We start from the raw sequence: 26,232 nt of genomic DNA on the forward strand, positions 1-26,232 counted from the left end.
GAGGCTCTGTCACTTCCTTAAAAGTTGTCCTAGCAGCCATGAAGCTTTCTCAAAGAATATTTGAACCCCCACTTAATCTTATTTAATATTAATTTTATTTAATTCATTAACTTACATTTGACTCTGTTCCAAGTGCACTTTTATTCTTGTTACCTACTACTGGCTGTGTTACATTCTTTGAAATACTTTTCACTTTTTCCATAGCGCTGCTATCAGTCATTATCAATGTATATTGCTATCAGTATTGGAGGAATTGGCAGTATTGGCATTAGTATTAGACAAATGGTCCTAACTGCCTCCTTTTGAATAAATTATTAAAATATTTTGTGGGAAAATTATAACTTATTTTCCGAGATATTACTGTCATTTAGTTCACAATACCTTATGGATAAAGTCAAATGTACTATTGGTTCAGAATGTATCAAACACAAAATACTATTTGGTTAATTATAAAATTAGAGTGGAAATATTTAAATATGAGACTAGAGAAGATATCCTAAGAAGCTGCTATTTTGAACTCCATGTTTCTGCTAATTTATATCTGAACTAAAAAGGTGCAGGAAGACCACGTGCCTGTAGTTACTCAAGTCAAGTATCTCAGCCCTGGTTCTCTTGGCATCTTTCCATTCACAGAATTTTCTTTAAAGTCACTGTGTGTTTCACTCACAAGACATAGATGTGTGCCAAAGAAATGTAGCTGCAAGAAAGTTCTCTTTTTCTCTTATCGAGTTTTTGCCCACCCAGAGTGTGAAGTTACAAGTCAGCTCTTTGTTCTTGGTGTACTTCATTATTTTATTTTTAATGCTGCCCTGAAGACTGAGGTAATGTCAGGATGCAAGTCACATCCTTGGTCCAATGAGAAGATGTAATTAATCTGCAATAACACCATGATGCGTCGTTCCTTTAAAGTATCATAGGCAGGTCATATGATTTTTATGGGGCCATCATTTCCCTTCTTAGCAGCTAGTTTTCTCCCAGCTGCCTATTGACCATCAGCTCCTGATGCTTCGCATTAATGTCATTCCAAGAATGATTAATGATTGAGTTACTCATGTTAGTGAATCCTAAACTCATTTGTGTAGTGCTAAAGTCTCTTAGAGTGAAAAGTGGGATCTTGTTTTTAAGAACAGGAATCACTGAAAATTTTAGATTCAGAGAAAATGCCTTTTAATTTCTGGAAATAAAACCAAGATGAAATATCTGATGCTAACAATTTTCATCATTAGTTTGCAAAAATTTGTTGAATTCCCATGGAGCTTTGCTGCCTCTTAATTAGATGTGCCCCCTTACTGTGTAATCATGATTAATTTTAAGCATCAGATAAGTTATATACATTAACTCAGATATTCAAAAAGGAGCAAAAAGATTATTTCAGTTTTTAAAATTAATAAAAATTATATGAGGAAATCATTAATAGCCAGTATTTATGGACATTCACTCACTTTAAGAAAGATAAATATTTATTATTTATATATCTAAATATTCCTTTTTTTAAAAAGTAGGTAATATAACTTCTGATTTTATAAGTTCTTTAGAATGCATTATGCTATAATAACTTCAAGTAAAATTCAAGAGCATGTGAATAAATATAATACTCTTTCCTGCATATTCCCGTCTATCCTCCAGTTTTTCCAGGTAATTCCTATTTGCCCGTCAGATGTCAATTTAGATGCTACCTACTCCCTGAAAACTTACCAGACAGCCTTGTATTGGGTACCCGTCTGTGTACTTGCTTAGTTTACTATAATTACCTGTAATAAAAGTGTTATCAAAACTTATTCAGGATCACTTGGCTGTAAGCTCCTTGAGGACATACACACATTTTGTCTGCCGCACCTGTCAGATAGAATGTCCCGAATAAATGTGTCCACAGCACCTGGTTATAGCATGTGCTCAGTGAATGTCCACTGAATGGACCAGTGAATGACTGAATCATGTTGCTTTCTTTCAGCTCCATCTTCAAAGGCTCTGCTGTGTGTGTGTATAGCATGGCCGACATCAGAGCAGTTTTTAATGGTCCATATGCACATAAGGAAAGTGCAGATCATCGTTGGGTGCAGTATGATGGAAGAATTCCTTATCCCCGACCTGGTACAGTATGTATCCGTACTTAATAATCAAAGTATTTTAAGTCCATATTCTCTTCCTAATCCTATTATAATAAACTATGCTATTCACCACAGCAACATGCACTGTGGTTTTAAAGTAACTGTTTACTTACAGTGATGTGTTAGTATGTGTGACCTTCACTGGAACTTAACATTTTTCGTTTGAGTAAGAATTTTAAATACTACAGGAAACAATGGGCTATATCGTAAGGAGCAGTACTCTGAGAATATAGCGTTTATCCTCAACATGTCTATAGAATCAACAAAATGATTTAGTATCTAGAATGACAAATATTCCAAGTTAGAAGGAAATGCTAGTAAGTATTCATCACATACAGTTCTGCATGTAGTGAAGAGTCTTCTAGTCCCCACTTCTGCCTTAAAAAGACTACATCTGTTATAATCGTTCATTTAAATGATCTGTTCTCTTGTTCTGCATTTATCTTTTCTTTATTATGTTGCACCTTGGAATTATATGCATATTTTAGATGTGGAAAAGACATAGAAAGCTCTGAGTCCAAAATTCTATTCAAATAGCATGAGTCATGTTTAGAGCAGAAATGAAACAGGTAAGAAATGTGTTTCAGAGTTTCTGCATCTGTTTTGGAAAAACTTTGCGATTTAAAATCTGTATGTGCATTATAAATGGCTTTTGTTTTGTTGATGTGATTAAAACAGTTTGTTATTTAAATATTTTAGAATTAGTTAATGGGCCTAATATCAAGGTAAAATGCCTCTTTTAAAAAATTAGGATTCATTATGAATATTTCTACGAAGAGCTCAAAATAGTCACCAAAATCCCAGAAAAATCATTGATGTAACCCATCTAATTCTACTGAGTTTTATCTTATGTGTGTTCTTGAAGAGAAAGCAGCTGGTAGCCAGGCTTTCTGAATTCTCTTTTCATCTTCCTGTTGTGTAACCTGATTAAATTTGGGGAACCACACTTTACAGCCATGTCTATTTTCCCTTTCGTAATTCCTCGATATGTTTCAGGGATGTTTCTGAACTGATTATAGGATAATCTCAACTTTGGTGGAAAAAACTTTCTGCAAGTAATATTATGATTTTCAATATTCACTTTTTAATTTTCTTTGAACATCAAAGCTGTACTTGTTATTTTTTTTAAACAGTAACATAGGGTGTAGGTACTCTTCTAAAGGCTTTTAAAATCTTAATGTAATCTTTATAATGACTCTATAAAGCAAATGCTATTATTATTAATGCCAGTTTACAGATGAGCTATCTCAGGCACAGGTAAGTGCAGTAACTTGCCCATGGTCACAAAGCTAGTGAGTGATGCAACTGAGTTTTAAACCCAGATACCTTGTTGGTAGAGTCCAAGCTCTGAGTCCTTGTACTTTGATGCTACATTAAAAACTTTTTATGTTAAATTATATCTGTTTTTCCCTTCAATGGAAGATCTTTTACTGAATATACATAGTATATTACAATGATTATATGTGTGAAGGTTGTTTGAGTTTTTTGGTTTGTTTGTTTTTTGTTTGAGGAGGCTGATAAAACTTCACAGGGTTCTCTAGCTGGGGAAATTTGACCATACTAGAATTCTGGGATTAAGTGCCAGAGACTATCATATTCTGAGTTGTTTCTACATATGTTTATTCTAAAAAATAAAGACTGTGACCATTCAGGCCATTAAAAACAAATCTTTAATTATCTGGATTTACATGAGAAAGAATCTGGGACTGAAATCACCTACATTCATTACAGAAAATTATTTCCCTACCTATATACAGCAGTGGATTCTTATAATGCTAGAAGCTGATTATCAAAATGACCACCTGCCGATACATCCAGATCACATCTGACAGTGTAGACTGGAGATGCTGCAGAGGTGGCTGCTGTCACCACTTCCCTGCTCGTTCCTGAGAGACCTGTGAATGTCATGGGAGCCTAAAGGCAAACTCCCACCTTACATGACTCTGCTTGGAAGAACACGGGCACTTCTCTGATATGTGACCCCCGAATAGTAAAACATACATGTCAGTGAGGAGGGTTTTCATCAGTAAGGAAAGAAGCACCTCCTTATGTTAAACAGAGCAGCCTTTGCTGTTGGAGTACTCAAAATACAAAGTGTTTACACTGTAGATATTTTCTTGAAGAGTTCAGAATTATCTAGGGAATAAGCTGTATCCAAACTACCAAAAATACTTTTCTTTCTTTTTAATAATTTAGATAAAAGGAAAAATATCATCAGGCATAAGGAAGTGCTATTTAACAAAATTATTCTTTTATCCTTTCTAAACATCATTATTCTCCTATGCTTTTGTAAATGTGTAAACACATTCGCATCTGAAGCCAAGCTTTGAGAATTATGCCTCGTAACCAATCTTTAATCCGTAGCCCATCCTCGGGCCACTGTTGGTAACTGAGACAGAAAGACAAAGTCCCCCTTAGGAAGACTCTGTTAGAACACTCTTTGATCAGGTACATTATGTTCTTTTATAGAATTTAGGGAAAGAAAAATATATCCTAGTTACTGTCAGGGATTACTTATCTTGCTTTATAGTTTCACTTAAAAGCGGCATTCTTTCTTGTTCTGAACTAAACTCAGATTGTGTCTACACTGGTTTTAGATGGGGAGCAACCAGATAAGCCAGTTATAAAAAATTATTTATGTAAAATAATATTACTGAGATACTAAAAAAAATTTTTATTTACCATCTTTTTCCAATTGATTCTCTGTAAGAATAGTGATAACCACTCCCCCTGAAAGGTTTGCGAGAGTATCGAGAAAGCTACCGTAACTAAAGGGTATCAGTTATTTCGAAGTAACTAGCTACTTCTGTACTCTCTTTGAAATCTCTGTGACCACATTTGAAAATGTCTAAAATCGTATGTAAATGTGTAACCTTTGGCTTCCTTAATTCTTTACGTTTTCAGTGATCTCTTACCTTTTAGTTGCATACAATGCTTAGTCAGATTTTCCACATTATGTTTTATATTTGGCGGGCTGGTGCTGAAGTTAGGAATATCATCTATCTGATATGAAAATCTGCTACACAAATAAGCTTTTCATAAACTAAGGTTACCATTTAAACAACTCCGTCATTTAATCACTGAAATTATATTTCGCAGTGTATCAAGTAATGACTCTTGTTAAGTTTGAGGATCTAAGAACCGGAATGGATGAGAGACACAGCATAATTCACTCTCATTTTACAGAGGAGGAAACTTATGCCCAGAATAATAATTTTCTCAATATCGTATCACCAAACATGGCAGAGTGAATAGGGATGTTGAAGTTTTCTGAGCAGTCTTTTTTCCTTTATTCTTTGATATTCGCTAATACTCACCTATCCCCTAAATTCACCTGATTAATATGCTACTGAATGCTCTACCTAAAATTAACTGCGTTTATTTTTACATATTCTCCTGACATGCTCATCTGTTCTGTTTTGTTTTAAGCAGCCTAATTGTAGTAATTTTTGTTTAAGTGAAGCTAAGAGTCTTACAAACCTCCAGCTCAGAAATTTTAGTCAAAAACCATTACTGAACCCATCTTATGATCCAGACACAGTAATAAGGACTCATGTTATCTGTACATTCTTACAGACAACTTAATGGTGTAGATATTATTATCCCAATTTTATGGATAAGAAAAAGCCCAATGAACCTAAATGTCCATCAACAGATGGATGGATATAGAAGATGTGGGATTTATATTATATGTATAGTGGAATATTACTCAGCCATGAAAAATGAAATAATGCCATTTGCAGCAACATGGATGGACCCAGAGATTATAATCCTAAGTGAGGTCAGACAGAAAGAAAAATATCATATGATAACACTTGCATGTGGAATCTAAAAAAATGATACTAATGAACTTATTTACAAAACAGAAATAGACTCACAGACATAGTAAACAAATTTATAGTTACCAAAAGAGAAAGAGGGGGGAGGGATAAATTAGGAGTTTGGATTAACAGATACACACTACTATATATAAAATAGATAAACAATAAGGTACTACTATATAGCATAGGGAACTATATTCAATATCTTGTAATAACCTATAATGGATTCTGAGAAAATAATATATATACATATATATATATATATATATATATATATATATATATACACACACACATATGGATATAAATGAATCTCTTTGCTGTACACCGGAAACAAACACAACATTGTAAGTTCACTGTTCTTCAATTTAAAAAAATAAATAGAAAAAGCCAGTGAGGATAAGCACATGCTTATGGTCTCATAGTTTTTAAAGTGGTGAGACTAGTATTAACTTTAGAGCCATGTAACTCCAAATCAAATGCCATTAACCCCCATGCCATTCTGCCTTCAAAGTGATAAAATCAAACAACCAAACAGAACCTTACATTGTTTCTCCAGAGATCAGTCTGTTCTCTACAAAAATAATAGTGAAGTGTTGAAGCCTTATTGCACTTGGCATTTCTTTTATTGTAATTCAGGGGAACACATCTTACTTTAATCAAAGCATTGCTGAATAATTTGCTTTCTATGAAATGTCAGGATCTTTACTCTAAAAGCCACTTTCCACTTATGTTAAACATTTTAAATAGATTATTTTAAACACCACCTTTGCACTTACATTTTCTCATCCATGTTGCTATGGAGGTTAAATTCTCAGTTGTTCTCCCAGCAGTGCCTTCTGTTGACATTATCACTCCGGTAAATAAACATTAGAACTTTCTGTGTGCCATAGCTACTTAATTTTTTTAGTTTGACAGACTTCTGTACTTCCTGTGATTAAAAAGTCAAACCTAAACTCCTAGCCTTACAATGATATCACTACTCTACGATGTTAATAAGCCTGGAAATTCAAGAATACACAAGATTCACTTACATTGAATTCCTTCACTTCAAGTGATTCTTCTGCCCTCTGGTGTCCAAACAGAGTCTCTGAACAAATTACATTTCGCTCAGATGGGCCTTACTGAACTGCTGGGTCTTGGTAGTAAGTTCCAAGTGAAATGCAGTATGGAAGAATCTACCATACAATGAGTGATAACAGGTCAGATATAGAAACCAAACTGAGATCATGCAAAAAAATCTAGGGAAGATTTGTAAAGGCAGAAGATTTTATTTTTGACATTTATTATTAAAAATTTACTCTGTAGTTTCATTCTGTGTTGATAAGGAGTTTTTATGATTTATGCATAAATGTAAATATGAATACATGTTTACTTGAAAGTGAGCTTCAGTTTTTAAACTATTCTCTTATCAGAAAGGTGAGAAGAAAGGACTTTTTGAAAAAAATGTAGTGTTAAGGACACTTATCGTGAGATCTACCCTCTTACCAGATTTCCAAGTGTACAATACTGTATTATTATCTACAGGCTGTAATGTTGTATAGCAGCTCTCTAGAACTTACCCAGTGTAACTGAAATTTTATACCCACCGATTGATGACTTCCCATTTTCCACTCCCCCGAGTCCCTGGCAACCACAGTTCTATTCTCTGCTTCTATGAGTTTGACTATGTTTTATATATATATGTGGAATTAAGCAGTTTTTGTCCTTCATGGCTGACTTATTTTACTTAGTGTATTGTCCTCTGGGTTTAACTATGTTGTCACAAATGGTAGGGTTTCCTTTCTTTCAAGACTGAATAATATTCCACTATATGTATAGACACTTTTTAAAAAAAATTTATTTTATTTATTTATTTTTGGCTGTGCTGGGTCCCCGTTGCTGTGCGCAAGCTCTCTCCAGCTGTGGAGAGCAGGGGCTACTCCCCATTGCGGTGCATGGGCTTCTCACTGCGGTGGCTTTTGCCGCAGAGCACAGGCTCCAGGAGCGCAGGCCTCAGCAGTTGTGGCATGTGGCCTCAGCAGCCGTGGCGCACGGGCCTAGTTGCTCCGCGGCATGTGGGATCCTCCCGGCCCAGGGCTCGAACCCGTGTCCCCTGCATCGGCAGGCGGACTCTCAACCACTGCGCCCCCTGGGAAGCCCTATAGACACTTTTTAAATTCCATTCATCAGTCAGTGAACATTTAGGTTGTTTCCACATATGGTATGAAGGGTTGTCAAAAAATTAAAAAGTAGAACTACCATATGATCCAGCAATCCTACTTCTGGATATCTGTCCAAATGGATTGAAATTGGGATCTTGAAGAGAGACTAGCACTCCCATGTTCATTTGCATCACTATTCACTATAGCCAAAATGTGAGGGTTTTTTTTGTTTTTTTGTTTGTTTTTGCGGTACGCGGGCCTCTCACTGTTGTGGCCTCTCCCCTTGCGGAGCACAGGCTCTGGACGCGCAGGCTCAGCGGCCATGGCTCACGGGCCCAGCCGCTCCGCGGCATGTGGGATCCTCCCAGACTGGGGCACGAACCCGTGTCCCCTGCATCGGCAGGCGGACTCTCAACCACTGCGCCACCAGGGAAGCCCCCCTTCTAGGTTTTTGATTCTAGAAAGGAGAAGCAGAGGCAGGAGTAGAATCTGGGCCTCCTGACTCCAAGTTTCTAAGGGTGTATGACAAAACATCTCTACCATTTTCCTTTAACTGTATATAGGCTGTGTTTCTCCCAAATGGTGAAAGGCAGCTGATTCAAATAAATCAATCTCTTCAACTGGATTTCAGCTTGCTTTTCCATAGGGCCAACATTTGCTTTTAAAATGAGGTTCTCCAAATCCCAGGCTACTTACTCCATTCAGTCATGTTTTCATTTTTCTGGTATAGAAATTCTTCTAAAACAAAGAGAACCTTCAAAAGAAGATAGACTTACCTGTATATTTATATCTCTGGCCCTTCTATCTCATATTGAATATAGCATCTTTCTTTGCCCATATATGTTATAAACTGACTTAGAGGAATAAGTAGGGGGATAGGATGGCACCTATTAAATTTGCGTGTTTTACTTTATAAATAAAAATGAGACTTCTTTACACATTTAGCTTATTTTTCCCATTTTGCTAAAAATGAAAGCCCGGTTCAGTTGTGCCTCATGCCATGTCTTCCCTCGCACTGATCACCCCTCTGATTTGTTTAAAAGGAAACTGCAACCTGTAGAGAATAGCTCGAAGCAGCAGGGGGAGAAAACTTGTAACAGCTGTCTGGGGCCTTGCCAAGGGGCAAAGTTCTCTCATTGGATAAAACCCATTTTTCTCCTCTTATCCATTGCTTCCCACTGCACGACTGAAGGCCCTCTGCAAACACGCAGATGTGCCAAGCATAACACGATCACACCTAGTCAGGGTGGCAGCCAGCCCTGGGAGACAGGCATGCAACCAGGGCTTATTGCCGCTGGGTTTACCCTTTCATCTCAGAGCTGCCTAGGCAGGTCCTTTTTTCTTCTGCTCTTGTGCTGGTATTGTTTCCAGCAACATATGGACATTTCAGAGTTTTGGTAATAGCTCGCTCTTTTTTTTTCCCTTAATATTTTAAACTGTCTTAGAGTTTTTTGAAACAGTAGGTGGAGACACAGATAAGTTCCCTGATTTATTTCTTACAGTCACAGGAGCTAAAGTGATGCAAGTCAGACAAATGTTAGAAAGCTGGAAGCAGAAATAAATTGCCCTCTACAGTATATTCAGATGGACTGAGTCAGCAGGTAGAACTTAAAGTACATACATACAGAGGAAAAATTCGTTAGATTTTTAATACCTGTGATGTATAGCTGCAATAGGAAAGTTTTCTAGGATTTGTGCAAGGAAAATAATTGAATATGGTTATTTAGATGTAGCATTTCCCCCACGCGTTCTCTTTTTCCTTTATGGAATTTTTCTCTCCTACTTTCCATTTACCTGCATAAGATACTTGGCATCCCAAGTTATTTTTAGATCTGTGTGAGATGCAGCTATGATATCAAAGGAAAAATTCCACTGGTTTTTAATATTTGGTTCAAACTGTACTATCTTAAACCTCAGGGAGTATCTCTACCAAATCACTTTCATTTGTGAAAGCAGAGTGGAGACGCAGACCAGAGAGATCACACACAGCAACTTAGAGGATAAAGATCTTATCCAAACACTGGCAGCATGCCATGAGGAAAAGCTGCCATATAAAAAAAAAACATTTTCAAAGATCATTTTATAACAGTCAGTAGAAGCCAGGTTTCCCTTCTCTTCTTTTTTTGTTAGATTTTATTACACTTAAACTTCTTTGTCAGAGGTGAACAATGAGGAAAATTATCACGTTTGTTTCTTTGATGAATGTTCCTAGCTTCATTCACCTATCCTTTCTCACATTAAAATTTCTTATGGTTTGAAAATTTGACATAAAAAACTGACTTGAAGGGCACGATGTTATTTCCTTTGAAATACTGGCTACGGCATGATTATAGCTACAAAGTCAAAAGAGATGTTTTTCTTAGGTTGGAGGGCTGTTTCAAAAATGTAACGCAGGGAGAAATCTTGCATTTGCTTTGATTTTAATAATAGACCCACCAGATAGTACCACAGGCATTATAAGCTATAAGCCCACTATGAATGGCCTTTGAGTCTCAAACATGCAGCCTGTAATTGGGCAAGAGCTTTGTATCATTTGAGCTCCGTATCCATTTTGAGTTACAGCTTAATCTACTTAATATAGGGTTCCTAGCATTACTGAGTTGACAGATTTCACTTGGCTGAAAGCAAAGTGCTAGAAACAATGACTGAAGATACAGTCTTAGATCTTTAGACCAACATCCAGCTAGGAATATGATCAGTAAGTACCAAATGGCTAACATTCCAGGACATTTCTAACCTTTTTGGTGCAGACCTGGGACAAGTCAATAAAACTGATCAAGAAAAGATCAGTTTCTTTTCACATGCAAGATTCTTATGAAAGATAAATATATTCTCAAGCTATTTATAGAAAATTATTAACAGATTTTTTTTTTAAAGTACAACTTCTTTGCTAATTCTTGTAATTTAGTGAGCTATTATGATTTTATTGCTGTAAATTTGAGGTCAGGGTCATTTATTGTGACTAACTCCAGTATCTTTAGTTCCTTGAGAATGACGCTTGTGAATGCTTTGAGAAGTACAATTTCGAGCCTTGACGAGATTCTAATTAGTGTTGGGTATAAGTGGCTCAGTTCAGTGGAGATTATGTTTCAACTTGTCTAAAAACTAAAACAGGGAGAAAGCAGCACTTTCTTATAAACTTTGCTTAATATTACTCGTTTTCTTTTCTATGCCTGCATCATCCAGCTAAACTTTTCCATTCCAAGAGAATGTATTAGCCAATTAAGAATTCAAATGTGGTAACAGCATTGTTCTCTCTGAGATAACTTACTAAATTACAATATAATAAAATCATAAAATAGATTCAGTATGTGGGAGGGGAGATATTTGAAGTAATATTTTGAAGGGATTTATGAAGTAATTCCCTTTTCATGTTTTTGGAGAGAGGCACATTGAATTCATACCAGTGTGAACTTTTTACTTTTACCACCAGGGGGCAGGGTATGCTAACTACTGAATTAGTGGATGTCAAAAGGCGCACAGGAAGCGGATTTTAGACAGAAGTGAAAAATTCCCTGAGGGTTTCCCCACAGATCCTTTCGGGGAAGACTTGTTGACTTGCTCACAGTAAATTTTCACGCCAGTTATGAAAAACTAGATAATTATGATATCAAACTATTGAAGTTCTTTTACAAGTAATTCTATGACGTTGATTTGTTCCATTTTATTAACAATCATGGTTTTAATTTAAAAGTGAAATTTTACATTAATTAAAGGAAACTGAAAATAATGTTTATAGATCACTTTCTTAATTATTTCAACTCAAATTTCATGTACCTTTGCAAGAAAAGAGCTCACTTTGGGAACTTTAGAAAACATAGGTAAATGGATATAATTTAGAAATCTTTTTGGAGAAACATTGAGAAGCTTTAATAAGCATGATAATTTGTTTCATAAGGTTCTCTTTGATGATCATTAGCCATTCCATCTGCCAACAAGCAAAGACAGTTGTCTTTTGAGATCTGAGGCTAATTCAAGAAGAGAATAGTTCAAAAGACAAAAGAAATATCTAGCATGGGGGTTTTGTATTTGGTTTTCTGAAGTCATACTTCTTGGAAGAAAAGATATGGATTGGAATTATCAATGTTTACTTGTGCTTATGCAACTGAAAAGTATTTCAAAAGCAAGAGCCCAACTGGACATTGATAAAAGATTTAAAATATGTGCACAATTAATGTTTTATTGAGGTATCAATGATATATAACATTAGTTTCAGATGTACAACATAATTCGAAATTTGTATATATTGAAAAGTAATCACCACAATAAGTCCAGTTAACGTCAGTCACCATACATAGTTACAATTTTTTTTTCTTGTGATGAGAACTTTTAAGATCTACTCTTAGCAACTTTCTAATACACAATACAATGTTAGTAACTGTAGCCACCATACTGTACATTACATCCTCAGGATTTATAACTGCAAGTTTGTACCCTTTGCCCCATTTTGCCCATCCTGCACCCTCTACATCTGGCAACCACCAATCTGTTCTCTCTATCTTTGAGCTCTTTTGTTTGATTCCACACGTAAGTGAAATCATACAGTATTTGTCTTTCTCTGACTTACTTCACTTAGCATAATGCCCTCAAGGTCCATCCATGTTGCAAATAGTAAGATTTCATTTTTTGTGTGGCTGAATAATGTTTCATTGTAATAATTAAGAATATTTTCGAAATCAAAAACTGGATTTATATACACTGCAGGTAAGCCGCATTTAATTACATCTGTCAATACATGTGATTTCATATTGATCCTGGTGACCATTCCTTTAATATTATCAATGGTAAGGCTTAAAAACTTTATTAGAAGTGAAAATTTCTCAGATGTGTGAACAATGCCTTTACTCCCCTCTCCTCATTCCTTTTCAGTGTCCAAGCAAAACCTATGACCCACTGATTAAATCCACCCGAGATTTTCCAGACGATGTCATCAGTTTCATAAAGCGGCACCCTGTGATGTATAAATCAGTATATCCAGTTGTGGGAGGACCAACATTCAAGCGCATCAACGTGGATTACAGACTGACACAGATTGTGGTGGATCACGTTGTCGCAGAGGATGGCCAGTACGATGTGATGTTTCTTGGAACAGGTATGCTAGAGCCAAGTTATGCCTTCTTTCAAATGACTTTTTCATTATTAAACAAACAAAAACCTCAAAAAAGTTTACCGGCCAAAATCAAAATGAGTAACTATTAGCTAACACCCAGTCAGTGTTTTTTTTAAACTTGCATAACATGTGCTTTTAATCGACGATCATACATATCTCCCAGCCTCCATTAGTGTTATGTGAGATTTCAAAATATACTACTGTATTACTACTGCAATGTGCCTGCTACAGATGAGGTGCTCAATACATATTTGTTGAATGACTATGGACTAAAACAAATAGGTAAAGCAAAGCTTCTCTATTTTCAAACTTCACATTTCCCTCTCTCTACAGAGATATTTGATAATCACACCCCAAAGGATCCCTTCACCCAATTTTGAGAATCACTGACTTAGGTGGCTTATGGTGGTTTCAAAAAAGTTAATCATTAATTTGTAAAGAACTTAAGGTAGAAACTGCTTGGTGATTATTTTTCCTGTCCTTGAATTTTTTGGATTAAGTATCACTTTCATTATTAGAGCCCACTTTATTTATTTTTTTTGACTGCCAACTCAGTAATTATAAAATGATTACCTTTTTTTTTCAAGGGAAAAAATATCGCTTATTTGGTGCATCTCAAAAAACAAAAAGTAATATCTAATAATGTCCTGTGAATTGTATTGGTAGTAAAGATAACATGTATCATTAAAACAAAAGCACTACATCCTAGATAATGTTAGGTAATTTGATGGATCACGCATTGCATAAAGAAATAGAAATTTGATGAGTTTTTAAGAAATGGACATTTTTATTGAAATGTTTTTAGGACTATAAAACAGTTTTAGAATAATTTTATTTTTTAAAATATATTGGTTTTACAAAAGTTAGGTTTATTAGGAAGCGTCTGTGTGACAGACTCAGAGGACTTTAAGAACACCAGTTGTCAAACCTGATTATGTTGCAGATGGTAGTACCAAGGCCCAGGGAAAAAAGTAATACTTTCAAGACTACAGAGATTACTACTGAAGCGTCAAAACATGAAGTAATTAGTCATTCATTCTAATGAGCTTGCCCCTTAATTGCACTGCCCACCCAAAGCTCATTTCTAGTTCTTCAACATTTCAGGGTCAGAAAAGCCATTTAGCCACTAGGTGGCACTACCTAACTTTTACTTAGAAAATTATGAGGATACTAAGATAGACTGATTTTCAATAATGACGTTCAGAAAATATATATTTAATATTTTTCGAAGATCCTAGAGTCATTTAAAAACAAATAATCCAGACTATTTTGTACAAATAGGATAGTCCCATACATGTTAACCTACTTCAACCTCTGTGCTCAGACGTTTAAAAGCAACTATTTTAAATTTATTTTTATGTGTAAGTCAGTCTATACATTAATTTCCAAATGGGATTTTTTTCTAAAATGTTCTTTTGATCGTCTTTCTGTAATAACATGCCACCTTGTGGACTACAATATATGATTAATCTTGTGATAATAGTTTAGTTCTTTTAAATTGAACTAAAATAATTTGAAAAAATTTTATTTTCTAGCCCATTAATTATATTTCTGTAAGTAAAATACATTTTATGAGGGAGCTACTACTTCCCCCATGTAGATAGCTTCAATGATTTCTCTTACATTTGTTAAGATTATTAAAAAAATATATATTTATCTTTCATGGTGAACTGGATAAGCACTGAATAAATATTTCTTACATTGAGAGAGAAAATTTAATATATTTTAACCTTTTAAATTAAGTACCAAAAATGTTGTTTCTCTTTTGTTACCCTTTCAACTAATTTTTAAAGGAGACATCTCTATTCCTTGTGTTAGGAATACACTCTGAATGTGTGTCTTTTAATATTTTCTTTATAAATGTGTTTATGAGCTGAAAGCTATAGTATTTCAAAAGGGGAGAATCATATACATTAAGCTTCACTTCTCGCATGCTTTGTTTAACCTGATTGCTTGAAAGGCATTGAAAAAAAAATGAGGGGAGCCATGTGAAGGTTGCTAGGAAAATGCTTAACTAAACATTGAAGTAGAAACAACAGGATCATGTGTAATGTATTTTTTCAGACGTTGGAACAGTCCTAAAAGTTGTCAGCATTTCAAAGGAGAAGTGGAAAATGGAAGAGGTAGTACTGGAGGAGTTACACATATTCAAGGTAAGACTTAGGCCAGAGTTCCGGGAGAAGCGATGGCGAACTTGAGCAGTTCTTATATAGGACATGTTCGTGTCAGTACGTCACCACTCTTTCTGAAGAAGTCTTTTCAATTAGCTTCTTTATTTTTCTTTTCCTTAAGCGAAGGAAAAAGTTTTAAAAGCAACTAAGAATGGGACTCATTTTCCCCTGCAGAAATATCACTGAACTTGGGGCTCCTGGGTTGCCCCTCATGACTGAGTTCTCTAAGCATATGTTCAGACAAATCACCACGGTAGATGAAAGCCTAGGGTCTCTTTTACTATCCAGATGCTTTTCTACTTTATAAATTTCACTTTTCAATTTTTCCTCAGTTGAATTTAAGGAAACTGGAAGAGTGTATAAATCATGTGTCCCTGCATTTCTGTAAGGAATTTTTTTTTTAAGTTGCTTGATAGTAAGTCTTTATGTATGCTGAATTCCCCTCAACCACCAAAAGAGTTAGTAGATCTAAAATAATAGTTCTCCAGATTTGGGGAATGTCCTTAGACTTTTAACAGTAGTAAATTTGAACTGTGGCATTCTTTGTAGACCTTCAATGAAATTCAATTTAGAGTTATTTTCTAAAATGAAATTAGAAATAAAATTGCATTTCTTAGAAGAGCTTTTAAAAAATATGCTGTCTTTTATACCATTTTTTGTTGAGACAGTTTATTAAAATAGACTGTTTCCATGTAAACTTCTATTGCCTTAAAAGAGAGTAGAGCTCTCTGCTGTGAGGGGCTCAAGTTAATTAACAGACTGGGTTCCGCAGGATCCTGTTTACATTGTGATGATAATAGTGGTCCAGGAGTTAACAAGAACAAGACCTGCTCTCTGGAATCTACCAGAAACAAAGTCGTGGGTAGTTCCTGAGGGAAAAGCCAATGTCAAATATAAGTGCGAACCCAGAGGGCAAAAATAAAGCCTCCATAATACACAGAGGCACATCAGACTAAGTCTACTCAGCGGTTATTACTGACCAAGAGGAATTGTTTGGATTCCACTGTTAAGATTAAATAATGACCCTGTTTGCTTAATTCATAAAAAAAGTTATTGGATAGAACTCTCTCATTTAACATTTCTTTTCATTTTTTTCGTATATTTTCTTAAAGTTTTAATATCTGCTTGTGTTTATTGCTTAGTAAATATTGGCTAGTGAGAAATGAATAGTCATATATATAGAGAGAGAGACACAGACGATAGATTAAAAAATGCTTAAACATTCCATCCTTTTTAGTTTGGCAGCTTTTGTGTTCATGTTTTAAATTTTGTATTGCACGCATAGAGGCTTGTTTTCTACACATAAAACTTTCATGTTGTGAAACCATGTGCATCGTATCTTGCAGTGTTTTATAAAGAATATGCCCATCCACAAGAAGCACTGTGACTTTTTAGAATTTTACTACTTGAACAAGTTTTTGAACTACTGATCTAAGTAAGCAGAAAGAGGCAATAAATAATTATGGAGATGTTCTTGTCAACACTAGTTTGAATTATATGGAAGCAGTTAAGATAAGCAGAGTCAGAAGAGGGAGAAACCTTGTGGGTCACCGGGAACAATTTTCAGTGCAGAGTGTCTCCTCATACATTTAGGTAATTTTTCTTTAATAAGATTTAAAAATAACTATTTTGATAATTTTTATTAAGGTTGAATCACTACACATGGGAAGGAAATAGCAAACATTAAGATCTTTTTCTCCTCTCTATAACAGAGCCTTGAAGTTTACTCCAATTATCCTTGGTACACGATAAAACAAAATATTGGCTACTCTAAAAGACTGTTCATGATTATCTCTATTAATAGTTAAATTTTATTTTCAGCATTCATCAATCATCTTGAACATGGAGTTGTCTCTGAAGCAGGTACTTTCTAATTTTTCTGTAAAAATTAGCCACAAAAGAAAGATTGTTTGCATCAAAGTTTATTTTAAGGAAAATTCATTGAATTTAGAAGTTAAATTATAAACAGTGTAAAAAGCTTTAGATTATTTGTTTCTTTTATAACTGATTATAGGGCATTGTTTCTGCCTTGCCTTAGGAGACAGGGGACCCAATTCCATTAATTGAATAATACATTCTCCCCTTCCTTTGGCTCTTGAAAATTGAGCTCACTTTCCTAGTCTCATGAGAATGTCATTCTGTCAAGGCTGTAAAGTAATTCATGTAGAATACTAGCCCTAAACATTAAAGATGGTTTTTAATCAGCGAGTCTACGAGTTAGACTATGGACTGCAATGGCAAACAGCCCAACAGTCACATGGAGCTGGAAGGCAAAGGAGCGTGCTAACAAAGTAGACCAAGAATGGAACCACGTTCTGGGGAAACAGAGAGGAGACGAACTGGTGTAAAAGGGAGCCAGGGGAGCGGGAGAGACCGGCAACTCGAGCTATGAAGGATGCTGCAGGTAACCAGATAAATAAAAAGAAGGATGGGACGGGGAAGCATATACCGAGTAGAAGAGAGGGCCCTTTGAAAAGGCATGAAGAGTGAAAGACTCGAACTTATTCTAATAAGTTTGTGTACAATTGGAGCGGAGAGCATAGCTGCACTCAAGGGGCAAGGAGGCTAGAAAGGAACCTGGGGAAGTAAGACAGAAGAAGAGTAGACACATCCTTGCATGGATGCCCTCCTGAGAAGTTTAACAAGTTTATCCAAGACAATGAAGACCTTTAAAGAGGTTAAGCAGGCGGGTGTCATGCTAAGATTTTCCTCTTAGAGAGAGCAGCCTGGCGTGGCAGTGTGGAAGAGGGATTGAGTCCTGGGGTGGAGGTGAGGGTTACCGGAAAACAAGGGTGAAGCCAGCTGAAACGGTAAGGACACTTACAGGTCATCGAGGAAGGAGATGATAAGGACTGAGAAAAGGCAAGGGGCAGTGCAGAGCAAGGCGGAAATGGATTTGAGAGCGCCCTGTAAGAGAACGGAGAGATAAGGTGGCAGACGGAGTGAGAGTGAAAGAAGATCCAAAGACAACTCCCAGATTCGTGCTGGGCGCGACTGGGATGGTGTCTCTTGGTCAGGGTAGGGTAGGAAGACTAGATTTAGGGGAATCAGTGTGTGCGTGTTTATGTTGTTTTCAAAATAACTCTGAGCCTTTGTACAGGAAGAAGAGTAAAGATGAGAATCGCAAAGAGGGAAACCCAATGTTCAAGGCTAAGGAAGGAATCATCAAAGGAAACAGAACTCTAGGCAGAAATAAGGAGGGAGACAGGAGAAAGGGAAGAGACAGAACTCTAGGCAGAAATAAGGAGGGAGAACAGGAGAAAGGGAAGAGACTTTCAAGGAGGCTTTAGTCTTACTGGTATCAAACGCTAGAGAATTATATAGTAAAATACTAAACAAAGTCCACATTTAGCCTCCAGGAGTTCTTAAGTGGGTGGTAGGGGTGTAAGACAGATTTCTATAGGTGGAGTTCGTGTATGTTATTTGCGCCAATATCTATTTCTCAGATTTTTTTCCCCCTCCATTTAAAGTTTGGCATGTCCACTAGACTTGAACGTAAGTTACTTGAAGGCACAGACTATGGCTTATTCACTTGTTATCATCCCTCCCTCTGCCTCCACCACATACCCTCAAGTGAATACATGTAGGGAGCAGTGCATTATTTTCAGGACTTATTTTCAAAATGTGATTCTATTTGCTGAGTTTGTCAGTATCCTGCAGGCTTTCACGTGTGATACAGCATCCCACAAACCTCCTTAATACTTTCTTCACAGTGACAGCAAATACTTTCTCTCTCACTTATCACTCAACTTCCTTCAGGGATCCGTAATTCATTAACAAATGAAATGGTTAGTTAAGATCACAGGAAAGTTTTTCAGAAACCTCTTTTCAGTCAACTCTTATATAAGAAGCCATGGCAGGAGAAGACCCATCAGTGTTGCCTATAGCATCTGTGCTTGATATAATCTACCAGAGTGTATTTTCAATTACTAAGAAAGAATCTGACATCTTAATTCCTCAGTCTAGCAGCTGGTTTTTGACCTTCTTAAATTACTGCCAAGGTTACTCTAGCTCTCTAGAATGCCGTCCAATTCTGTGTCATCATCTTCAAACCACCATCCAACCAGGGACAGAAGACCGACTTATCTTACTCTCCCTTATGTTTCTGTGCAAGTGTTTATAACGGGCAGGGCACCCGAGGAGACAGATTTAGGTCTGTGATGTGGTATTCAAGAAAGGGAAGTTCTTAAGACTCGTCTGAAAGATGCCTTCTAATGCATTTGTTTTGCCTGATTTGCAGCAACAGTTGTACATTGGTTCCCGAGATGGACTGGCTCAGCTCTCCTTGCACAGATGTGACACTTATGGGAAAGCTTGTGCAGACTGTTGTCTTGCCAGAGACCCCTACTGTGCCTGGGATGGAAATGCATGCTCTCGCTATGCACCCACTTCGAAAAGGTGAGAGGCACATCAAATTAAGATGAAGCCTTGCTTTTCACACAATGAATATCTTACACGAATACCTTCTCTTGTAGTTTAAAGAGAAAACATATAGAGAACATGGTCTGTGGTAGGAATATCACAATCTAAATGTTTTAGCGTTTTTCATACAGCTAAATTTTGAAGGAGGGTAAAACAGAATGTTCTGAAATCCGGAAATGTGGAAGTCTTACCAAACCAGTTTTGTTTGATGCACAAGAAGCCAAACGTGGAGATGCCAAGATGTGCAGCAGGGCGCGGGTTTATTCACGAAGCAGTCAAGCGGGGAGATGGGAAAAACAAGTCTCAAATTCGCCTCCCCAAAGGCGAGGGACTGAGGATACTTATGGGAGAAAGCTGAGGTGTGGGGAGCCTGGGGAAGGTTAATTGGAGATAAGAAAAAGGTGAGGTAATCATCGTTCTAAGCAGATGAAACTAAGCTACAAGCTTCTTCCTGGGAATGCCTGCTCTGAGCTGTGGATTTTTTGGCCTCTGATGTCAAAAGGTCACTGGACACTCCCACATGCCCAGGGGGAGGGTGAGTGGTCCTAACCAGTCTAAACCGGCTAGAGCTCAAACTGAACACAGCTGACTCCAAGTTCCTAAACAACTTGGGCAAACATCCTGTTTAGGTTACCTTAGGCTTGGAGGACACGCAGGTTTTTATAGCAACAATTAAAGCAAGCTTGACTAATGAAGGCAGGTTACAGGTTTCATGGATTTAACTGACCATAACCCTTGGTTTCAGAGCTTGAAAAAATTCTGATAAATTGTTTATATCCTTTTTCTTCATCTTTGTCTAAAAGCATGAAAAGTTTGCTTTCTTTACTACTCTACCCTTTGTATATTCTTCCCTTATTTATAAATATGTACATACTCGTAGTTACTGTTTTACAAATAATGTATAAATGTTTTTGTAACAGTGTAGATTATATACAGCCCACAGCACATCCCAGTGATTCTGTATAATTTTGCTTTTACTCCAACTTGACCAATTTCTGCCACCCAGATATGCTTAAATATCCGACTACATCCTGCTGTTTGTAGTTTCTTGCTTTATGTGCTCTTAAAAATAATGCTATTCTGGGCCAACAGTACCCAGCTAGGAATTTATTTTACACACACGGGCAAAAAAGTACCACAAATTATATGTTTGATTGTCATTTCAGCACAGTTTTCAATAGCAAAATTATTGGAAACACCCTGAATGCTCATTAATATGACTGATGGTGGCTGAGTATATTAAAATATCATTATTTTAAAGTGTGGTTTATAGTAACACTATTTTCTAAAGTATTGCCCAAAGTATATTTTATTCTACGTAAAATGTCAGCAAATTGTATGTGGTATTTTTTTTTCATCTTTAGGTCTTAACAAAATAAGGTAACAGGTGAGCATATGTTAGTCCCGCTAGTACATATGCACTTTTAGTTTTTGGAATGTTTACTGATTTGTCAAATTGCAAATTCTAGTGGTCACAGATTGAATGTATAGTACAAAAACAGATACTATTATTCCAAGACCTTTTTATATTCCCTGAAATCTCTGAATTAAATGTAAGTGGGGAGATACCATTATTTCAAGTTTAAAGTAAAAAGTCACAAGATTTTTGTTATAGTTTTTGACAAAGAATATACTCACCCTAGTTAGTCTTTGGGGAGTGCTTTTCTTTTCAAGAACCTAAAAAACAAGAATGCTCATTTAGTTGGTAATGAACCTTCAGTTTGATGAATTGAGCCTGTTCCTTAAGAAGCCAAGATTTAAAAACATTCTTGACCTTAGGTACCTTATACCATCATAATTTTTTCTTCTTGTATTTCTCAAGACTGTATCTCTGATCTTGCAGACAAGCCACTGTGATGTTCTCCCTTACCTAACAATGTCCGTGTGAGCCACAAAATGTGTATGATAAATGAATCTCCCACAGGGCTGTCATCTGGTGAGCATGCCCCTTAAGGAACACCCTACATATCACAGAATGTTTACTGTGACATCTAGGATCTCCGATGTGGCAACATAAAATAACCAAAGCAAATGAAACTGTACTCCGAGTGTAAGACGTATTTAACTTAGATGTGGCAGATCTTTACTTTTTTTATGCAGTAGTTACTATTTTCTCTAAAGGAAAATATGTGACAATAATGTACAAGGCCATTATTTTATTATTATCATTATCACTACTCTCAGAGAAACAATGTGAACTATGTGTCAGTAGATAGAAATAACATCTAGCCATTAGGCCATATCAAACTTGTACTTTCTGTTTCAAACGATATTTATCTCGTTGTTTAATCACGTCAGTATAATAATGAATCTTCATATGATAAGGCATTTTGTATTTGTGTGTACTTTCTTACCCACTAACTAAAGCTCTTTTATATCTTATTACTTTTCCGTTGGCTGACTGAAAAAAAGAAGATACAAATAGTTACCCCCATAGGAAATATACAATAACTGGATTGTATTTATATTCAGCCTGTTCTGTTGAATAATTTGTCAAAAGCCAGAGAAAAAGAAACCTGGGGTAGTTAAATGAAATTCAGATCATCTTATTACCAAAACAGGATTTATTTTGAAATAAAATTCAGATCATCTTATTACCAAAACAGGATTTATTCTGTTAGGACTCTACCACTAGTATTATTTGAATTAATGTTAGAGTGATTGGAATATTGACCTGCATTTAAGTTGAGCAGTAAAGCATAATTCTGCTTCTGCTACTGTTATGAGTGTTAGATAGAGACTTTGTATATCTCAGATATCATGCTTGAAGTTCTATTTAATCCCTTTTGCATAGGCGAGCTAGACGCCAAGATGTGAAGTATGGGGACCCAATCACCCAGTGCTGGGACATAGAAGACAGTAAGTATAGGTTTAATATGCTTTCCTCCCACTGAAAATTTTAAGCCTGGTCTTTGTGTGTCTTTTTTATTATACGAGTTAAAACACCTACTCATTTTGTGTAATGCTTGCATTCTGGAAAAGCAATAGGAGGTTTTATAAATCAACCCCCTCTTCTCGTGCCTAAGTGGTAATTCTTTGTTATATTTGCTTCATACGGCTTTTAAAATTCCTATACCTTTTTTTTTTTTTAATGCCTTATCCATCCTTGTAAAGTTTGAAACTGCTATTAGAGATAAAGCAGAATATAGTCCAAAACATATGGACATTTAGAGTAAACTCAAAGAGACCCTCCTAGAAAAGTTTGATAAAAGTGTTGGACTTACTAGAAAGAAATTTTAGGTAGCCTGTGCATTATTTGTATTCACTTATTAATTTGTGTATCCATTCAATCAGTAAATATTTATTAAGTGACTTCCATGTGCATGTAATCGTCCCGGATCTACTTTGAGAGAAAAAGCTCCTTAGAGAACTTACAATTCTTTGGGGAAATGTCATAAGGCACAATTAGTGATGTGGGAGTTTAGCCAAAAACAGAGGTCACCAGAGGCTGTACTGTTCAGAGAAAATGTCATAGAATGGAAGATCTTGAAAGTCTGAGTGTGAGAAGGGCAGAGTGGAGAATTGAGAGGAAGTCCGTTGAGTGACTCTGATAACAGAGAAAATAATCTGTAGAAGTATATATTCCAGAGCTTTAGTTACTTTCCACTCCCAAGCTCTGCCTTCAGATAGAAAATATATGCACGCACGCGCGCACACACACACACACACACACACACACACACACACACACACACCTGGAAGAAGAAATGAACTGCCTTTCCATCATCATATTGTTAGTAACCACCTACCACTGAATAAACCACCCGGATTTCATAGTCTATAACTGCTGGTCTGGCAGAGTTCTCTTTTTTAAAACCAAAACAATTATTTCTAATTTATAATAAGCTCTAGTCCAGAACAGTACGTCTGTCTTCCTGTTCTAACGTGCAGGTGACCCGCTGTGAGGTACGGTGTGTTATTTAGCAGTCACTGCTGTGTGCTGTGCAGTTTTTCACACGTGCACATGAGATTAGGAGGGACTATTTTAGGTACTGAGGATATGCGAATGAACATAAAAGAAAACAATCTGTGCATTCATGGATCTTACATTTAAACGTGTGTCAGGGGAGGGAGCAGGCAACAAACATAAAAGCAAGTAAAATATATGCTATGTCATATAATGATAAATGTTATAAGGACTTATAAAACACCACTGCTTACTAAGGCACTCACAATGATTGTGTCCACCTCATCACAGCCCATTCTTGTTATAGCCCGTTGCACATCTCCTTTTCATCATCACCACTCTAACCCAATACATTTTTTGTCAAGATCACCAGCAGTTTCCTCCTTGCCAAATCCAATGGCCACTTTTCCGTTCCCATTTTTACTCACTCTCTAGCTCCCTCCTCCGTGGAACACTTTCTTCACTAGGCTCCATGCGGTGATGTGCTGGAGCCAGCTCTTATGGCCCCATGAGAGCTGACTGTGCATTACAGAGGAATTTTGTGAGCTGAGTTTTAAACCACCGGTAGCTTGAATCAGCCGTGGTAGGAGTGTTTACACCAGGAAAATCGGCAAGCACTACAAATAAGGGCTTTTTGTTTTCGGAGATGGTCTCCCCAGCACCCCTCTGCTTCATGGCACCACAGGGAAAACTTGTGGTTTTTCTCTTACCTTACGGGTTTCTCATTCTGAGTGTTCTTAACTTTCCTTTTCATCCTGCCATCTAAACATCCAATCTCTGTATATTCACTCCTTAACGCCATCCATTTCAATACTATCAGAGGCAATTTTTTTTAAGTTTTTTTTTTTAATTGAAGTACAATGTTGATTTACGATGTTGTGTTACTTTCTGGTGTACAGCAAAGTGATTCAGTTATACATACATATTTATTCTTTTTCATATTCTTTTCCATTATGGTTTATTACAGGATATTGAATATAGTTCCCTGTGCTATACAATAGGACCTTGCTGTTTATCCATTCTATATATCATCATTTGCATCTGCTAATCCCACTCTCAATCCATCCCTTTGCCGTCCCCTTCCCCCTCCCCCTTAGCAACCCCAAGTCTGTTCTCTGTGTCTGTTTCTGTTTCATAGATAAGTTCACTTCTGTCGTATTTTAAATTCTACATATAAGTGATATCATACGGTACTTGTCTTTCTCTTTCTGACTTACTTTGCTTAGTATGATAATCTCTAGGTCCATCCATGTAGCTGCCAATGGCATTATTTCATACCTTTTTATGGCTGAGTACTATTCCATTATATATATACACCACATCTTCTTTATCCATTCATCTGTCGGTGGACATTTAGGTTGCTTCCATGTCTTGGCTATTGTAAATAGTGCTGCTGTGAACACTGGGGTGCGTGTATCTTTTCAAATTATAGTTTTGTCCAGATATATGCCCAGGAGTGGGACCATAGGATCATGTGCCAACTCTATTTTTAGCTTTTTGAGGAACCTCCATTCTGTTCTCCACAGAGGCTGTACCAATTTACATTCCCACCAACAGTGCAGGAGGGTGCCCTTTTTCTACAGCCTCTCCCGCATTTGTTATTTGTAGACTTTTTTTTTTTTTTTTGTGGTACTCGGGCCCTTCACTGTTGTGGCCTCTCCCGTTGCGGAACAACAGGCTCCGGACGCACAGGCTCAGCGGCCATGGCTCATGGGCCCAGCCGCTCCGCGGCATGTGGGATCTTCCCAGACGGGGACACGAACCCGTGTTCCCTGCATCAGCAGGTGGACTCTCAACCACTGCCACCAGGGAAGCCCTGTAGACTTTTTAATAATAGCCATCATGACGGCTGTTAGGTGGTACCTCATTGTAGTTTCAATTTGAATTTCTCTACAATTAGCAATGTTGAGCATCTTTTCATGTGCCTTTTGGCCATCTGTACGTCTTCTTTGGAGAAATGTCTATTTAGATCTTCTGCACATTTTTTGGTTGGGTTTTTTTTTGGATTGTTTGTTTTTGTTATTGAGTTGTATGGGCTGTTTGTATATTTTGGAAATTAAGCCCTTATTGGTCGCATCATTTACAAATATCTTCTCCCAGTCCGTAGGTTGTCTTTTTGTTTTGTTTATAAGTTTGTAAGTTTGATTAGGTCCCATTTGTTTATTTTTGCTTTTATTTCTATTGGCTTGGTAGACTGACCTAAGAAAATATTGGTACAATTTATATCAGAGAAATGTTTTGCCTACATTCTCTTCTAGGAGTGTTATGGTTTCATGTCTTATACTTAAGTCTTTAAGCCATTTTGAGCTTATTTTTGTGTATAGTGTGAGGGTGTGTTCTAACTTCACTTGCTTTACAAGTGGCTGTCCAACATTCCCAACAACACTTGCTGAAGAGACTGTCTTTTCTCCAGTGTATATTCTTGCCTCCTTTGTAAAAGATTAATTGACCATACGTGTGTGGGTTTATTTCTAGGCTCTCTATTCTGTTCCATTGATCCATATGTCTGCTTTTATGACAATACTATGCTGTTTTGATTACTGTAGCTT

At 36.6% G+C, this 26,232-nt stretch overlaps 1 protein-coding gene across 1 annotated transcript in view; it reads left to right on the forward strand.

The window, feature by feature from the left end:
- The window catches only part of SEMA3D (semaphorin 3D), a 138,503-nt gene that overhangs the window by 95,824 nt on the left and 16,447 nt on the right, over nt 1-26,232 (forward strand). Inside the window, exons 11-16 of the mRNA XM_032644025.1 lie at nt 1,952-2,096; nt 12,943-13,165; nt 15,248-15,336; nt 17,176-17,217; nt 19,595-19,752; nt 22,571-22,635. Of these exons, the coding sequence (XP_032499916.1) occupies nt 1,952-2,096; nt 12,943-13,165; nt 15,248-15,336; nt 17,176-17,217; nt 19,595-19,752; nt 22,571-22,635 (722 nt within the window). The remainder of the gene's footprint in view (nt 1-1,951; nt 2,097-12,942; nt 13,166-15,247; nt 15,337-17,175; nt 17,218-19,594; nt 19,753-22,570; nt 22,636-26,232) is intronic.

Source organism: Phocoena sinus, chromosome 9, assembly GCF_008692025.1.
Source record: "Phocoena sinus isolate mPhoSin1 chromosome 9, mPhoSin1.pri, whole genome shotgun sequence".
NCBI lineage: Eukaryota > Metazoa > Chordata > Mammalia > Artiodactyla > Phocoenidae > Phocoena > Phocoena sinus.